Source organism: Gymnodraco acuticeps, unplaced genomic scaffold, assembly GCF_902827175.1.
Source record: "Gymnodraco acuticeps unplaced genomic scaffold, fGymAcu1.1, whole genome shotgun sequence".
Classification (NCBI taxonomy): Eukaryota; Metazoa; Chordata; class Actinopteri; order Perciformes; family Bathydraconidae; genus Gymnodraco; species Gymnodraco acuticeps.
This window is the reverse complement of record NW_022992041.1, coordinates 384198-403252: the sequence shown is the minus strand read 5'-3', so window position 1 is coordinate 403252 and position 19055 is coordinate 384198. Positions and strand designations below refer to the sequence as shown.

The 19055-nt window shown below is 38.1% G+C and overlaps 1 protein-coding gene across 3 annotated transcripts in view; it reads left to right on the top strand.

Moving 5' to 3' along the window:
- The window catches only part of khdrbs2 (KH domain containing, RNA binding, signal transduction associated 2), a 76858-nt gene extending 58516 nt beyond the window's left edge, over positions 1–18342 (top strand). The window contains exons 7-13 of one of the 3 annotated variants that reach the window (XR_004567625.1): positions 8407–8489; positions 9012–9070; positions 10456–10539; positions 13469–13513; positions 15707–15808; positions 16717–16770; positions 18273–18342. Coding sequence is in view for 2 of the 3 variants with exons in the window: in XM_034201871.1 (XP_034057762.1) it covers positions 8407–8489; positions 9012–9070; positions 10456–10550 (237 nt within the window). In the remaining variant the exon portion in view is untranslated. Of the gene's footprint in view, positions 1–8406; positions 8490–9011; positions 9071–10455; positions 10675–13468; positions 13514–15706; positions 15809–16716; positions 16771–18272 lie in introns of those variants that run through there. The other 2 variants (XM_034201871.1, XM_034201870.1) reach the window with 2 other exon arrangements.
- The last annotated feature ends 713 nt before the right edge of the window (positions 18343–19055 follow it).

Genomic DNA, 19055 nt, shown 5'->3' with positions numbered 1-19055 from the left:
TTCATTCTGTGGTGAAATAGATTGATAAAAATGGCTGCCTGAAAGGTACAGACTGCAGTAAAGCAAATGTGAATAGTATTACACAAGTAATGAGAGCATTATGTACTATGGATCACGTTGAGTAAAAGACTTGAATAAACATACATTGATTTTACATAATAGCAAACCACTGAAGCTCTGCACTGTGAATAGCTGCATGCAAAAAGAGGAAACTCTTGGAAGTGCAACGCCGTGACCGGGGGTCTATAAAGTCTTTGTTCACATCACTTGAAATAATGCTGGGATCCATTTCAAAACACACTCAAAGCCTTATTTAAAAGGTAAGCTTGTCCTTTGAAATTTCTCAAGGTCATTTTGAAAAGACTACACAAGGTGAGCTCAAAGTTTCCTCCAAATGAAAAAAGGCAACGCTTTTACCAGTCTATTTCCTCAGAGCCTTCCTGCTAAGCAAAGCCCCCATGTGTACTGGCAATTGAAGATTGGGCTGTCTGCATGGGGAAATGCACAAGCGCAATCTCATTACCAAACCAAATTGAGTTCTGATGTAAAGCCTGTGTATTTCCGAGCGGTAAAAAGCGGGGCATTTCTTCTCTTTGTAATTGGAGGTTGGAAAGAAGGATGGGAGCGCAGAGACTAGGGTATTATGGAAAGATGAGTTCGTCGTGAGTGGAACATTTTCTTCCCTTATATCTCGCTTTTTTTTCTACTACATTACAACAATTTTCTTTGAGCATGTTTCCAGAACGTAGCACGACCTCTTTATACAAAGGTCCAGGTGTGTTTGCTTTTTCAATCACGGAGCACACACGGCTTGTTGTTATTCCCCTACAAGAATCCTGTACAATTTGCTGAACACAATAATAGATCAGCAGCAGAAACATCTCCGTTTGCTACATCCTGTATTTGTCTATGGCCAAAGCAATGCTGTAATGTGTGAGGGTATCGTGTAGATTTCTCCAGAGCCTATTGATTGATGGACTGTCAGTCTGTCTCATAAAAGTGATACTGTGAGAATGTCCATAATTGCATCTAATCGAGGGTGGTATCGATTTGACACTTTAAGGGAAAAGCACGAGGAAGCTGGTAGTTATCATGTATCGTTTATGCTTTATAATTTATGAACGTTTCATCCTTATCTTTCCGCCACAAATCTCACCTTGCTATATCCTTTTACATCAGCTCTATTCTTTTTCAGTTTCCTTTGTTCCTCCTGGAGTGAAATTGGTTTTGTAATGACTCAAGTTAGAGTTTATCATTAAGGTTTGCAGAATTCTGCAGTAATTCACTTGTCCAACACTCACTAAAACCGTATAAAGCAGCCCCGCCAAAAGCAAAAGCAGATTTGCACTCCTAACTTGGGTTTTGACTTTACACTGTGAAATAATTCAAGGCCAAATTGTAATTCAAGGATAAGGTTTTTGAGATGTCTTCCTTGATATTGTATTTGTGTTGTTGCCGACAAATCCCATTAAAAAAAAAAAACTATTAAAAACACATCACTGAGCCCCGCTGTTGCCCTCAAGGACATTTTCCTTCAGCACTATCGTTTTGAGTTAATCCACTGCTTCTGTAGAAACTTTGAGTGTATAAATCCACAGCAGAAAATAGTGCCCAAAAATGCATTGTTTAATACTGTTTGTGAATCATTGACTAATAACTGCCACTTATGACCAGCTGTTTGAGTAAATGAATAAGACTTGTTAAACTATACATTTTTGATGAGTTACGTCTTTAGTGAAAATCAATGGACTTGGGGTAACATATAGGAACCACAAACAATGTAGTTAAGTCACAAAGTATTGAGAACATCTCCATCAGTATGTGGAACATCTTATTTCAATTCTGTCAAAGCACACTGGTTGCCAATTTACAAATGATGAATTACATGTAGGAACTTTTATTAATACAAATACATTAGTTCATAATTCAGGGGAAATATCTTGATTTAAAGCCAAGTATTCTCCACATGGATCATTTCCATTGGTCATTGATGCAGCCCCTTTTTTGTTTCCTTCATCGCAGCATTTTGGAGTTGCATTGTCCTACATCCTTTTAAGCACAACATTTTTAAACATTGCTTTACAATTTCCTGCCAGAGACTAAATGGCCCAGGATTGCTTATCTATAACTAGCGCATATGCATGCAGTTTTTCATGAATCATGTAGTTTGCAGTCATTGTGTAAAGTAAATGACTGACAGACTATACATTGGGGTGAAGTTCCTATAAACAGTTCCTGTGTTTCTGCTGTGGAGCAGGTCATCGTGTAACAGGGCTTCCTCTGGAGGCTGTAGTGATGAATGTACTCTGTCACACGGTCAGTGTTGTAAAACTAATACAGTGACAGTGACTATTATTATCCTCTTAAAGGATAGCAACCATTCAGAAGTGAAGTGGGTTATAGGAGGTTGAGTCTATATATAAATACCACCTCCACATAATGAGCCAAACAGATTTGTTATAGTCCAGGTCAGCCGGGTATTTATCAGATTCTTCACATCGTCCAATGAAACCCTTCTAATCTAGAAGTCAGACTTTTAAGGAGAGATGTTAACATATTGCAGCAAAATGATCTGCTTTGTGTCTGTCAAAAATCTGCGTCTCATACGCTGAAGTGCGAGTGCCGGTGGGGTTTTAGCATCATTTCAGATAAATTGATGTTCACTTCAGTGATTCAGTTATCCATAAAGAATTGTTTTCACTTTAAAAAGAAGAAGTCTGGTCCTTTTAAGGTGAAGAGTTTCTTATTAATTATGAATGGTCTGAGCATTGAAAAATGAATTCAAAGCACATCATCTATTCACAAATGAAAGTGGGCCACCTAAGCACAACACTGTTGTTCCTCCTGACAGTGAAAGTGCCTGAAATGCAGATCTGTCATTCAGTATTTTCTAGAGATAAATTACCACGAGTTCAGCAATCAGCCGTTCTTTTCTCTGTCATTTGCATTTTTTATTTGATTTACACTGGTACCAGAGAACATGTTTTCACACTATTAAGCTCATATAAAAACAGCATGTGATTCGATGTGGTGCCACTTTTCAGAATATGAATTTGTGTATTTTATGGTTTCCAAATAAGCACATTTATACTAAGATAGGTTCAGTTGCCTCAGGTGTGTGCATCTGCTAAAATTACCAGTAATAACCAGGATTGTGTGACTTTTAAACAGGCCGTAATGAATAAATGTTACTAATCCCCCGGAAAGAGCAGCGTGTGGCACTGTGATCAGGATAAGTTCCTCCGTGAAGAAGGCGCAAAGGGAAAGCAGAGGGAGATTAAAGATGTGATTGATGGCATTTTGTATAGACTGGGACCATGGCCTCAGTTTAATGTTAAAGATCAAATCCCATCTGGATCACATCTTATCTTTAAATGTCAGGGCTGATGATAGAAGAGAGGAATCTGGAGAGTCATGCAGGAATCTGTCGCTGACAGACGACCATGAATTGTACAAATTGCTGGTAAAAATTGAAACACATAGCTTGGTTTTTAAACCTGAGCCCTGCAACCATACCGAGGCAGTGCGGGAAATGCCATAATACGATTACAGAGCACAGAGCTTTGGGGGGCTTTGAAGAAAGAAAATCTAATATATCTACTGTGGAAAAGGCAAAAGGACACCCTTTTGAAACGGGGGGAAAATTCTCCCCATATCATCTATTTCATGAACAAAAAAAGATGTGTGAGATTCTGTATATTTCTTGTAGCTGAGCGGTTTCTCAGGCCACCTTTAATTGCTTTGTAACAATGGGTTGGGATACACTGCTGAGTTCACATTTGTTAGAATAATTATGCAAATTCTCCATGCAGAACCCTTCTGTTTATTAAAACAGTTGTACAGTATGACACACACTTCCACTCGATTATATAATAGAGAAAAAGACTCAGGTACAATGCATAATGGCTCCAGTTGGATATCATCAGGCACTGAAGCCCAGTGTGAAGGAAGAAGCAGACAGAAGCTTAATGCTAAACCCTACAAGCACACCAAGTACTGCGATTACATCTGAAGACTTGTTTGTTTTGTTCTCGAGCATCCGTTCAGCCAAAAAATGACGAACACGATGTTGTTTAATGTCACCTTTCTTGAAAGCATTTAAGGATCAATCTCACGTGGAGAGATTAGCCCTTTTCTCGCATTTAACCATGACACAAGTTGAGTGAATATATTCAAAAGTGATCTCCTACTTCAGGCGTTAAACAAACAACAAAGGGCTCTTGCTTTTTGAATTTGCACAGGTAGAAGGCGGTAAAGAGCAGCATCGATTCACTGAGACAAAAGGCTGCAAATCTCATTCTCCTGCACACTCTGCGGCGTGGAGAGGCACTCACAGGCAGCCCCCCATGAAGATCAGTCACTGTCAGGGGCCATACAGGTTGTCAATTGATAATGAAGCACAGTGCTAAGGGCCTTTAGGTTCTTGCTGTCCTAATTACACTGAGCGAGGACTCTCCACCCTTGTGTTAATATTTGATTTATTCCCTCTGCCTTGTTAAAAAGGACCAGTGTTAATTGTTTTTGCAGATGAGTCAAACTTGTGGAATCAAGCCTCATTAATTAGGGGCCGGGCTATTCACACATAACACCTTGTCGAACCCAAGCCTGTGTCGTATGTCAAATTAATACCGAGGTAAGCTGAGAGATAAGACAGATGTTTTGTTATGTTCTTTCTGAGCTGATGCTGAATTAAAGGATTATACAGTATATTGCATGGGTTGTAGTGCTTCTTACTAACAGTGCTATTCAGATTTGTCCATTTTACAAATAAAAAAGTTAAACAAATATTTCAAGCTGTTCTCACAGACTTTTTTGTAGCAACATAAAGGAATTTACTCTTATTTGTATATCCCACAAAATCAAATTGTGTATAATCCACGTAATTGTGACCAGGAAGCATAAGAGAGACAACGTTTTATTTTACACACGGTATCTATTGCACGTCTGTCCGTCCTGGGAGAGGGATCCCTCCTCTGTTGCTCTCCCTGAGGTTTCTCCCATTTTTCCCTTTAAACTGTGGGTTTTCTCCGGAAGTTTTTCCTTGTACGATGTGAGGGTCTAAGGACAGACGGTGTCGTATTGTCATTCTGATATTCTGTACAAACTGTGAAGACCACTGAGACAAATGTAACATTTGTGATATTGGGCTATATAAATAAACATTGATTGATTGATTGAACGTTGTGTACGCAGAGACCCATCCTGTTGGAAACAACAATTAAATGATCTGTCTCACATTACTTATGTACTAGGGCAGGGGTGCCCAATACGTCGATCGCGATCGACCGCAAAGGTAGTGTGGGTAGATCGCATGCCATTGAAAAAAAAATAAGGAAAAATAAAGCCTATCATCCATCCTTACTATGGCATTTGCCACTTAATTGACGTACAGGTAAGCCAGTCTGAGTTGTATTGTGCCATACGGGTTCATGCAGTTATGAGGGGGCCTCACCTCCTCATCTGAAGCGCAAATGCAGTGCACTATTATGCGCTTATGCGGCGCAATTAGTGTACACAGTTTATCCGCCGTTTAGTCCACTAGCACCCCCGCGCGCGCTCGAGACACAGATTGGGCAGGGGCGGCCCTGTAGGTAGATCTTTTGATCTCATTGTGCTACTGTCTAAGAAAGCTAGTATAAGCAGTTTAGACAGACATGCTAACACTAGTTGCTTATGTTGAAGAGATAAACACAGTTTATTCAGTCAGTTTATTTGTTTCAGAAAGATGATAAAGTAAGACTATAGATGTACAAAGACATAATGCTCTCCTCCATGTGGGCCCACAGTCAATTAACCTTCACTTACAGGATCCAAAAGCTTTAAGGTTTTGAAGAAATACCTAACAGTATGGCCCAAAGCTTCTTTAGAATACAGTGTAAGGTTGGAAACTATGTTTTTTTTTTTAAGTAGCCTCACATTCTCTAGATGTAAAAGCATGAACTGGACAGCTGCCATCTTTGGAAACAGCAGCTTGACACCGAGATAACTGGTACACACACACACACACACACACACACACACACACACACACACACACACACACACACACTTCCAGTTAACAAACAGCTACAACAAACATTATGCTGACACAAGAGGGGTTCAAATGAATTCAGCATCAATGTAATTTTGTTGAGTTATTTTTCATAATTTGTATAAAAGGCTACTAATAGAATCACACTTTAAATGATACTATATTACTATAAAGAACTCAAGTCTTAGGCTACATTACTTTATTCCTGCATAACTCTATCAAGACTGAAGGTTTATATAATAACACATTTGACTGAAATTAGTCCACTGATCTCTTTACATTTATAGTCCAGCGTGGAGCGATTTGTCACGTGGGATTGCTAACAAAACCGGTCAATTACTGAGATACGCAGGTCTCTGACTCGGCCTTTGTGGGAAAAGACTTGTGCAAGAAAGGGAGAAGTATTGGATCCCCTGAACAACTTAATCCCTGACTTTAATTTAGTCAAATTCATGTTTCCAAAAATGAAGCCACACAGGAACCAGAGCTTTTTGAGTCAGCTATACCCGTCATTAGAGGGAGAGAGTGAACAGGAAAATGTAATTTATTTGTGTTGCTGCACTTGATGTCCTCCACACCAATATGCTTTGGTGTCATAAAGCATTACCAAAAGCAGCGACACCTAAAGAAAGATGATATTACTCTATTGTTACAGGCATACAGGAACAATGGACTGTTAAAACCCCGTCAGGTTATTGAAGCCTCTCAACACATCCCATCCTGCTGATTTAAAATGTATTCGATCTCTAAGATGAGCTGCACACATGCATCTACATGGAGCTCAATTTTAAATAGCAAAGCTTTGAAGGATTAGAAGAGATTAGATCATGATGAAAAAAGAAACATAAGCACTTTAAACTCTACTAAATATCTTCGATGAGCGAGATCCCACAATTACAAGAGCAGACAATGGCTACGTTTACTGTTCTTCACACACTTTGGCCTTATTCCAGTGGAGGTGTTATTCAGGTTAAGCTGTTTACGTAAACCTTTTGTCCGCCGGGATTCATTATCCCCTCTGTCATGAATAAACCATTAAACTGAATATTGTGTGGAGTACACTCTTCAGATAGATCAGTCCACACACTGTTTGGTTTCAGAAGTGGGTGACCGATCTAAAGACAGATGTGTTTCCTTCATTTATATAAATGTACATGCATCTCAATCTAAGAAATAATGAAATTATTTATATTGTGTACAGAAAAATGTAGCAGTATTGAAATTAGATTGGAATAAAAATGGTACATAAATGACTGCTTTATCATTCAACTGACCAATACTAGCTTCCTTATTTGAGAGGCATGAGTGTACAGTAAATAGTGTCCTAGGAGAACTAGCTTTAAATACATAACATTCATATTTTTTTCTATCCAAAAAACATGAGCCCTAAAGTAGTAATATCTGCTCCTAAAACGTAACTGCTGCGAGTGCACAGTCTTGATTTGAAAGCAACTTTGATGAGCAATTGGATTTGTAAAGGTGAGGGGGACATGTCTTCTCTACCTCCTGTGGAAATGACACCTTTAAGTGTAACAGTGATACAAAAAAGAAGAAAACCGACTGATCATTCAAGTGATGAGATGCTATAGTAATCAATTTCCTATTCAAATAGTTTGATGTTAAAAGCTTCTTAGCGCGCCCCTCTGTGGTTTCTTGTTCATCTAACCAAGTTATAATGGTTACTTGAATTGTTTCAAAACCAGGTTACATGCAAAGCCTCGGAGTCTTCTGATGTGGATGGTTCTTAACTGAATATTAGGACTGGAGGCTCAATCCTGCAATAGAATGTACTCTCTTCTTTGACCATTTGTCAACAAAAACTAAAACGACATGTTGACAGCTTTTTGTTATCACGCAATTACATATAGCATTAATGAAACTGTCAGATTTCTCATCAAACACGACAGAGAATCTGTTTTGGAAGAGAACAGAAGAGCTGTGCGGTTAGTTAGCGGTTAGTTCTTGCTTCACAGCAGCATGGGAGGTACAAATACTGACATTCTTTATACAGCAATTCTTTGTTGTTGCTGTGCATGCTGTTAAGCCATTTGAATTGTTATTTAACATGACTCTACTTGCTGGCTTTCTGTGCGCGATTCTCAAGTAGCTACTTATCAATAGTTCAGATCCATATTGCAGTGTGAGAGTCAGAAGCTGTCCATCATGCTCCAGTAGTGAGACATGCTCCCCTGCAAGCCTGAATCAATAATCTCTGTTGGACAGGAATTTTTCCTGTTCCCTCTCTTATTATGGACACAAAGTAATGGACTTTGCCTAGGGAGCTAAGTATTGATCGTTTTACATTCACCTCTACCCAGTTAGACTGGATAGAGATTTGGAGGCAAGTCGACTTTAATAACTGTGTTTCCTCACAGGGCTACGACGATGGGTACGGTGGAGAATACGACGACGACAGTTACGAAGCCTACGAGGAAAACTACAGCAATCAGGCAAAGAGGTGATGTTTATACGCACGCATGCACACGCACAGTCACCATATGTCCACTGTCACTCATAATGAAATATGATAAAAGGTACTGTTAATAAATCCCAAAACAAATTGGCCTTTTGTCTGTGAATCCAAAACCCTAAATATCTTAGACTTCTTCACTGGAATCCAAAAATAATTAAAAAGATATTAGCGAGCAACATGGCACTGTAGGTGTTTTTAATCAAACGTACACCGTCAAGCTGCCGTCAATTCTCACTACAGCTGTGTTTGTCTGAAGAAATACTTAGTAAAGTTGATGAAAACTTCAGAGCCAGCGCTTACTGGAAATTACAGAGCTTTCCAAAAACATGGCTTTGTGTGACATGTTAAGAAAGTATATGATAAGATAAAACACATTGCCAACCTCATGTATATTTAAAATTATTTTTACCTAAAGAAAATATGTCAGCATCTTTTCATATTTTACGGGATTCTTGACAAATGCTTGTTGTTCTTGATATTAACTATTTTCAATGTGTCCTCTTTTAGTATTTCAGAATATTATGAATATGGACATGGCAACAGTGATGAGACCTATAACAACTATGGTAAGTACTGTTTATTTCTGTAAGCTGAACATCTATACAAATATGAGTCCCACCCTTCATGTGTCACCTCTTCTCTCTCGATTTGCTCCCACTGTCAATAGTTTGCCGTTATGTAATATAACACTATGAAAGCATAAATGAAGTTGGAAATAATTATTAATTGGTAGGTTATTTGAAAATTAAGATAGGGCACAAACAAACAATCTTAAATAAGGTTATGATAATTCCAAAGGTTCAGCTGCATTAATAAAAGTCTGGGATTTCTTGCAAGACAATTTCTGTATTTCAGAAATGTTTTATTCCTTCTTAACGATATTGAGAAAGTCTTTCAAGTCACTAAAGTGAGGATATTTATAATTATTGCATTAATGGGAATTCACATTGTATAACTTATTGTGTTTTGAATTGCAATCCGTGATAAAATCACATCACGTCATCCTATCACCCCATAGTCAGTTTAGCACATACAGCAATATCTGCGATAACACATGGCGTGTTTTCCAGTGTCATCATTGCACCTGAATTTAAGCCAGTAATGTTTCACAAAAGCAATTTCCCCGTTTTGTTGAATTGAATTTCTTGAATTTGTAGACAAGACGGTGTATGATTTTAAAAACAGACTTTTTGAGAAACATCCTTGGACCTCATTTAAATTCCTCACAAGAAAAGAGTATTGGCCACACAATGCTGTCTGCTGCTGTACTGATATTTCTGAACCGATGCCCGTTGTAAAAGGGGGAGTGTGTTTGCCTTTTGGATATGTGCCCTCATTGGCTTATTCCAGAAAAGCTGTCACTATTGGCTTATTTACCACTGCTGTGCACACATCCCTGCTGTCAGATAAGCACAAGCATATTTCCATTCCTCAAACCATTAATAAAACATGTACACCTTTAATTGAATCAAAACCTTTCAAATCACCAAACGTTGGTTGTCCCATGACAGCGGCGCGGTGCAGTAAGCTGGTCGTCACAGAGGGTCTGCAGGCTCATTCATTTTTAGCACGATGAATTGTGCATTGGGGTGTTGAGGTCGTACCAAACCCAAAACCAAGGGGGCAATGATTTGATTTTCTGCTCCATAAACACTTTCTTATTAGGAAGCAGTGCAATGTGCCATGCAGCAGAGGTGCCATCTTTATGTAATTTGGCTTCAAGGAAGGGGCTGCTGACAGTCAGATCTCAGGAGTGGGCCAACAGAGGGCAAGTGCTTGTGAAATGTATTTTCTGTGGGGAGACGCTGGGATAACATTTTCTGGTTTGAATGTTCTTGGCTTTAGTTAAACGGGTTGTGAAAGGAAGGTATGAAACACCCGAGCTTAAAGAAGTTATGGCAGCACAGTGAACGAAGCAGCTGCCTTCAATGTGTGTTAACTCTTTTTGCAGAGGAGGACTGGGGGACTTCCCGTCCAAGTCACAAAGCCCCTGTTTTACGGCTGACAAGAGGGGGCTACAGAAAACATCCCTATGGTAGATACTGAAGGTGCTCCAGATATGTGACCTCCTATTTCAAACTTTTTATATATTTTTTAAATTCCTCATAAAATGTTGAAATGTTTCCCTTTTTTTGTTCGTCTCCTTTGGATACAAAAAAAAACCCATTAAGCACAATATCCTGATATGTAACACATTATTGAAGTATTCAGTTTTTATAAATGCAGAGGTAAAAAAAAAGAGACATTCATTCATGTAGGGGAAGGTTGTTTTTAGCTTTTAAATTCATCCCCCCCTCTGCCCCTGCCCCCTCCCAAAAAAAGTACTAATATTTCAGATTTCTGACATTAAACTGCAGAGTAATGTTTGAGAAATAGTTTGCATTCATTGCCTTTAGTGCAGTTAATAATAGGGTTAACTAGCCAACGCCTGTAATGCCAGGAAAACAATATGTGTGCCTTTTAAGGTGCTCATATTAGTCATATTCATAATTTCTTTGTTCCTATGCGTCAACGTCATTCAACACAGCATTAAAAGGTAGATTAGAATATTGAAAATTGTGTGAAACATCCCATGTCTATTGTCCTCCACTATGACACACTACAAGGTGCAAAAGTATTGTGTCCATGGTAAAGAAAAATTGCGTCCACATCGGCTTAGCTAATTGTGGATCACTCAATATGAGCGTAAAGACAGGATGGGTCTGAAAACCAGGAACAGCTGCAAATCCAACGTTACCTCAAATTTAAAATGAGCTTTTTTCAACCTCCATCCCCTTCCTCCACAGTTCACTGATTGGTCTGGCTATAGGCTCAGTCTGGTTTAAGTGGATCTTTCCCAGACTCATACCCTACAGCTAAAATGTGTTCGGTTCTGACACGCTTCTACCAGACATGTTTCTTCCACAAAATGTGTAAATTGTTTGGCTTGTTTGAAAATAAATCTAAAGCAGTTCTGTATGGGCTCAGAACAGACTCATAATACGCATGCACACAGAAGGATTCACACTTGTACTTCATGATCCGCAAAAGGATTCACACTTGTATTTCCGGATCCACACAAATGTGTTCCGTTTCATATACATGTAAATAAAATCCAAATACAGAAAAAAGTTTTACATATGTATTTTTGATCCTCACATATTTGTTTTCCGTTTAAATCCGCTGCACCTGCAAACACAAACAACTTTCTGTGCATGGATCGCTGTGCATTCGTGTGTGGGCTTTTTGAGACTCCCCTGATGGTCACCCGATTCGTACTTGTAATTTTTTCTATCTAGAGCCAATCAGATGTCTCCTTCATTCTAAGCCAATCACATGAGCGCGCCCCCACGAGGGTATGATTTCTTGCGTTCATGACGTAGCGCTTCATGTACGCATTTTGCGCACATAAACTCTTCTGTGGTTAATTTGTCTTTTGAAGCGTCTGCAGATAAAGTGTTTGTCTGGAGACGCTTCACTTCCTGTTTTGATTCCAGCTGTGACTTTAACTTTTCATCTTTTTTATGGTGACAGACAGAGAAACACAAATCGCTCTGAGCACAAATGACCTGACAAACTCCATTAAGGGCAACAGATGGAAACCAAACATTGTCCAGAATTGAAGACCTGAATGCTAAGTGACTAAATAGCCTGGACTCATATGAAATGTTTTTCCGAAATCTAAATCGCACCTCAAGTTTCCCCCTAAGCCTAACTGATAGCGATATGAACCTCAGATGACTTAATGTTAAAACTGAGTTGGTACGACTAAAGTTAGCCTTAGTTATGTTGTGAATTAAATTATATGTGTGAAACCGTAATCATGACAAATTAAAAAAATGTTTTGGCTTGAAAGCAAACAGCAATGTACAGTGTGTCATTTCTAATGCATGCTTTGTTCTGTGTGTAACCTGTATTTGTACATAAAGCATTTAATAAAACAACATAAACCTCAACGCAGTGTGTAAGACTCTCTAAATAGGAGCTATTAATCCGTATTTTTTGTTAACCATAACATGTGCTTCCAGGTAGCGGCTAACTCGTTTCATAAAGAAAGCCCACCAACCTGTCCCAAACCACTCATTTGTTAAATAATTTATATTCCTGCTCAATCGTCCTTGAATCTTTGATCATTTGGAAACTAATAAACTTCTTTCTTTAATCCATTCTGTGAGGTTTTACATCATTAAAGAGACACAGATTGACTCTGAGAATGATATGGAGTTAAAAGAGGTAAGAAGTCCCCATATATTACTGTCATAATAATACCCTCGGCGTTTGAAGCTGCCTCGTGAAGAGCATAATGGGCCATTCAGGAAGTAGATCTTGATGTTCACTCTGATAGTGTGCACTCAGTGTGTCTTTTATCTGCGTCTCATCCTTGTCTCTGCTAACCTCTTTCTGCATTTTGTCATTTAACCTGAGAAAAGCTGTATATGCACTGTTTATATACAGTTTCCGTGCATCACAGCTGACGTCCATTTTAGAAATTTGAATTCTCCTCTGATTAGTACACCTGAAGCCCGACCCACATTAAGAGTGTAGATCACGGGACTGAAAAGAAGACTAAACACTAAGCAGGTAACCCTAATAATAATACTAATATAATCGCAAAATGCTAACTTCCACTTAAAAAAAAGTAAACCTGCCCTTTTTAACGCCAAATAAAATCCCTTCCTATCGCTGACTAAATAGTCCATAAGGAATTTCAGCTAAACTGATTTAAAAGAAAAAAATAATAAAAGATACTAAAAATAATGTCCGGAAACTAAACATCAGTGAATAAATTCCAAACATTTGCTCAAAACTCATAAAGTTTCAAGATATTCTGAATTGGTTTACTTTTTTCACAGTGATGAAATGGTATAAATGTTCTGTGCTTGTTTTATTACATATTGCATGAAGTCTGTCACCTATTTATTATTGATGATACATTATAATAATAAAATAACACATTCCTTATATTTCTTTGTTTTTCTCTTTAGTTAAAGAAACACACTACTGTGTGATTTGGTCAAAGCAGAGACCACAGGTGAGTGGAAATATTATTATTATGTTGTTAGTTTGTCACGTTCAATGCAAATTACAACACTTGAAGCGAGGGTTGTTGTAATCATTTAGGTCTAACATTTAAATGACATAATGAACAGAACATCTGAAGGTTTAGCTCATCCTGCCTTCATGATGGATTTAATTTACCCACCAATTTGCAAAGACGTTAAATTGTTACTCAGACTCATGGCTTACAGTTTAAAACACACCCAACTTCCTATTGGTTAATGGATAACTGTTGATTTCGATACTAAATGTTATCTAACAATTGAACTTGTCAATTTTTTGGGATTAAAGGTCCCCTATTATACTGTTTTTCATCAATATAGTATAGGTCTCAGATATATACAAAACATGTCTCTGAAGTGTTTGGCTCCAAATACCAAACAGAAAATAAGGTGCCACTCCCCACGCCCCTTTGTGAGATATTTGGTTAAAAAGAACACATTGGCTTCAGGTGATAAGGTGGTGGGGGGGGGAGGGTGGGGGTATTACCTTGGCTGGTTATTGGCTAATGGTTACACAAGCCAAAAAATCTTTATGACCTCATAAAGTGGCCAAAATCTGATCAGCTCATTTTCTGACAGGTTTTTATATAAATGGATCAGGACAAAAAGTGAGAGAATCTTTTTCCCTGAAATGTTCAGAATCTCTTTACACAGAGGGGACACATGTTTCTGTATAAAATACATACAAAAGTGGATTCTGCATAATAGGTGACCTTTAAGCATAACATTTTCTTGCCCTACTGTGCACACTATCAAAGGATTGAAATATAATTTTCCTCTTACGAATACACCATTAAAGCTCATTAACATCAACTAAAAATGGTTTAATACGCAGTTTTTATAAATCTGACATCTCATTTAAAACACAATAAAGCGAAGACATGCAATTAAAAGAATGGAAACAAAAGGAATAAAGGAAAGAAAACTTTACTAAAGTGCAGTGTGATTGGAGGTAATTTATCATCTGCCAGTTGAGGAGCAGAGTATCACAGTAAGGCTGCTTTGAGGAGAAGTGTAGGTTGGGTAGATGCATTGTACAAACAAAATGTAAAAAAACAAAGCTGCAGAACTTAAGTAAACAAAAGTAATATTATCACCATACCTACATTTACTAAATTGTATCTTTTCTTTTATGCTGTTTCTGCATTAAATCCTATTTGTTTATATTTCTCACCCCGACCTGTGTTTTAAAGCTTTGCAAATGCAGCTTCATTTAATCCCCATGGACAGATAGCTGCCGGCCTATTCATAATTCATGCTCTTCTTCTGACATTTCTTCCGAAAGTGCAATTCTTTTGAAAATGTATTCAAAGGCTTACCATCTTAATTGCACACTTGTGCTGTTGATACATAACAAGATTTATGAACAAAGCTGACCCAGAAGAGCAAGAAACAGCACCAATAGTTGTATGAGTGCGTGATTTGTAAAAAAAATAGACTTCTCCATTCTCCATTATTACTTTGGAAGGTAAACAGGCTGCTAGCAATAGCCATGCTGCTAAGAATATATTAGCAAGTAGATCCATCTTGTTTATATGCAAATCAAAACCTGAAAATATGTTATCCCCGTCTCTTTGCGTTGTATGTTTGGAATCAAATGCAGTGTGGCACGCAAAGTGATCGGACAGCAACACCAACAATAATATCAGTTAATAAATACTTGTGAAGAAGTGGAAAAGCTCCTATTTTTCTCTGAATCCATTGAGTCAGTCAATAATAAGTCTCAAAAAGATCTTAAAGTTGTATGTGTCAAAAGACAAACTGTTGTTTGAAGTTATTGTAAACTTGGAAAACAAATTATATTAATTTTTGCAAATAATTTAAAATGTGTATTATAGGTTTCAGAGGAGCAATATATTTTTGTTAGAATCAAAACTGTAGATTTAATAAAATATTTCATCCAAACGTTTTTTAAATGGGGAAAGCATGCTTATCAACCTATGTGTTTCACATATTATTATATGATAAACAACTAGTTGCCTGAAGAGGTTGGTCAAAAAGATTTACGCTGGTTGAGTTTGTTCCACAGTGATGCTGCAATCTGTGCTGAAGTGCTGTTCAGCTGTATTGTAAAAATAATCGACAGTCCAACTCTGCAGTACTGTAGCACCATTTAAAATCATGCTCCCTTTCTGCAAAAAAGCATTTTCTTACTTTCTACTTCTTTGCAGAGCAGTAGGCTCGGGAATCTGCTCCTAGAGGACTGAAGATTGGACTCAGCCATCAGACACGTTCGGGCCCTTCATCAGTCAGGAGAGGAGCTCGGTGCGTATTTCAACTTTAAAGCTGCCGACTCTTGCTTAGTACCGAGTTTCGAAAAGATTAGTTGTTGAGGTTACATGAAGTATTGCTGTATCAATCTAATGCAAAAAGATATTAGAAAATATAAATTACTGTAAACTGACAAGAGGCTTTTCATCAAAATACAAAGCTCAAATTAAACATTCGAGGAACAAGACAAGGACAGTCAGTCAAATGAAGGGATCTTTGTCATTCAAGAATAATTGCCAAGAATAAAATGATGATTCGATAATTGAGGAATTGGGAAAAGCATTAAATATAATCCCCTATTTCGGCGTGTTCCCATTCTTTCTTAAAACTAAATCTCATGTTTATTTGCACCTAAGATTTGGAAGTGATGAGTGCTGGAAACTCAGTGAAAGCCACTGATGTTCATGCAGCCTTTGCCAAAAGTGCTCTCCAACCATTTGAATAACTAGCCTGTTGCCAGCTAAACAGTCAAAATCCCAAAGCCTTCCACGGAGGTTGATGCGTTTCTTAGTCAATGCCACTGATAAAACTTTCAAATACAAATTACGGATGAAAAAAAAAAAGCTCCACTACTTTTTGCTTTGCTCAAAGGATGGAGTCTAAGGTGGTTAAAGACTTTGCAGCTGTTTTCCCATCTCTTAGCCATTACTCCACACATGGATCCACGGTGATTGTTACACATTAAGCAGTCCTGGGCTGCAGCCTCGGAGCAATACAAACTGGCAGCTGTTTGTTTTTGTTGATCTGCCAAGTTTATCACCTTTGGCAACAATGTTTATGCAGCCACGACACTCCTAATAGAATACACATTAGTCCATTTAGTGAATACTCTGCTTATTCATCTGTTTATGTGTAAAGAATAAAGGTACTACCGTTTGTATTAACTTGTTTGTGTTGCACAGAGATGAGAGGAATGAAGATGGAACATGAAACAAGGACAGACAAATGACTCACAGGTAAGGAAGCCGTTGTTAGAATTACAATGCATGCAAATAATATCTGTCCTTGTATTGTATTGGTTTCACATTCTATATTAAGTTGGACTGTTAAATTAAATGTACTTTCCTTTACATTGAAGTCTTTTTCTTGGACTGGTGTTGGTAAAATTGGCCGAAAGACTGAACTTTATACAGAACTATTTGAAATACTCTTCGCTTTTTGCCAAGAGTTAGATGAGAAAATAAATACCACAGGGATCAAAAGGGGGATTGATGAGTAAGATCAACAAGAAAAGGTCTACATTTTTCCTTAATTGTGGACCTATTATTTTCCGATACAAAATCATTTTTAACACTGCCTTGGTAATGAGGCAAGAAAAGTGAAAATATATGTATGAATATGTATGACTGAAAATAAAATGTGGCACAACTCGATGTGTCTATTCCAAAACATTCCAGTCACCATCTGCTTGTGGTGATGGGAGAGAGAGAGAGAGCGCAACACGCTGTACTCGCTAATTCAGTCAATGGTTGTGTGAACAAATATATGACGGCTGCCAGCTCTCATGCTTAGAGCCTTATTTTCTCGAATAATGGAACCGATTTGTTCCTAACAAGACAATAAATGCTCATTTGAAAAGGTTGAGGTGAGAGTGAGGAGGTCTATCTCCTTCCATTTCCATCTCAAGGACGAGCTGATTGTCTCTGGCTGAAAGCTGCATCTCCATACTGAACATCACCCTGGATGTCAGACGCATGTTGACAGATTATAACTGGGGGCTCCGTACAGAGACAGCCAGTGGATGGAGGGGAATTACTGTATTGCCTTTGATGCACACCCAGCCCAAATGTCACAATCGGGCTCAGAGGCTCACGCTATATAGGCTACCAACTCCTGCATAACAAGGACACAATGTCATTTGTCAAACATCCTCAGAATCAATTCAGACAGATGACAACATGCCCGTCAAGTAAATAGTTCTGATTATTATAGACGGAAAGGAGTAGTTTGACATTTTCGACTTATTTGCTTTCTTGCTTTGAGTTAGATGATATGATTGATACCACTCTTATAACTGACCTTTAAATATGAAGCTACTGCCAGGAGACGGTTAGCTTGGCTCAGCATATCGAAACAGTAAGAAGTAGTCAATCTCAAAGCATCCATGAAAACATACATTTTCGGTTTTAAACTTATTTTATGTAGGGACTAAACAAATCAGATAAGGAGGCGTTAGTAGGAAGAATTGTGTCCCTTTAGACAGAGCTTTACCTTTTTTCAGTTTGATAATCTTTAGCTAAACTAAGCTAACAGTCTCCCCAAATTAGTGACATATTTAGCATACAGTCATAGAGAATGAATGTATTTATTTTAAATAGAAAGCTACTAAGCCTATTTGCCAAAACAAATGTCTACCCTGGCCCTTCAAATCTTTTAAATATGTGAATGTATTTGTTTATTTATTTTTTTGCTTTTCAGTATAGAATGTGTTTCTCTTTGTCTTTCTTTTGTGTTGCAGGTTGTTGAGTGTACAAGAAGACAACAGTGAGACATTTTTCCTGGTGGACAATAAAAAAAATGTAACTAAAGAATCCAAGTGTTTTTTATGTCCCCTCTGTTCAGTTTTATCGCAACAATATGTTGTATCGTGGCCGGTGATATGGATTAAAGTAAATGCAATTCTAATATTGGACATTTAGAGGTAAATCTAACGTTGTCATCTGGTGGCTGCTGTCATTACGGACCTGTGCAAACCTGTTCCCAGCTCAATAATAAATGGTTCACTTAGTGCTGCCAACATGAACATGTTAGTTCATTAAGCAAGTCAAGCCCACTGCTGGCGTCCTGGCCAACTGTCACAGCTACTTTACCAGCGCAGCCCGTCAGAATGTCCTCCGGCAGCCAGACACAGCTCACACCTTGTGTCATTTTCCAAGTGGTAGTGGTAATGAATGGCGCTGTCTGCAGCTCTACATATGGTGCGCGGTGATTAACACTTGAGATTGATAGAAGCTATACGCGCATCCCACTGTTCAAATGAATGTTCATGAATGTCTTCTCCCTGAATTTGTTTGTTCATGTTGGATTCACAAAACAATAAATCGATGGCATCGTAAACCGGGCACATCTCAGCGTCTCGCAACATGTTCGACTCACAGCTTGCAGGGCTAACGAGTCAGATTTGAAGCAGAAGATAACTCACTGCTTATATTTATGGATGCAAAGGGATTTCATGAATATGCCCAAATGTGTAAACAGGCTTATTTCATTAAAACATTCACCCCTGAATCTTGCATTTGTT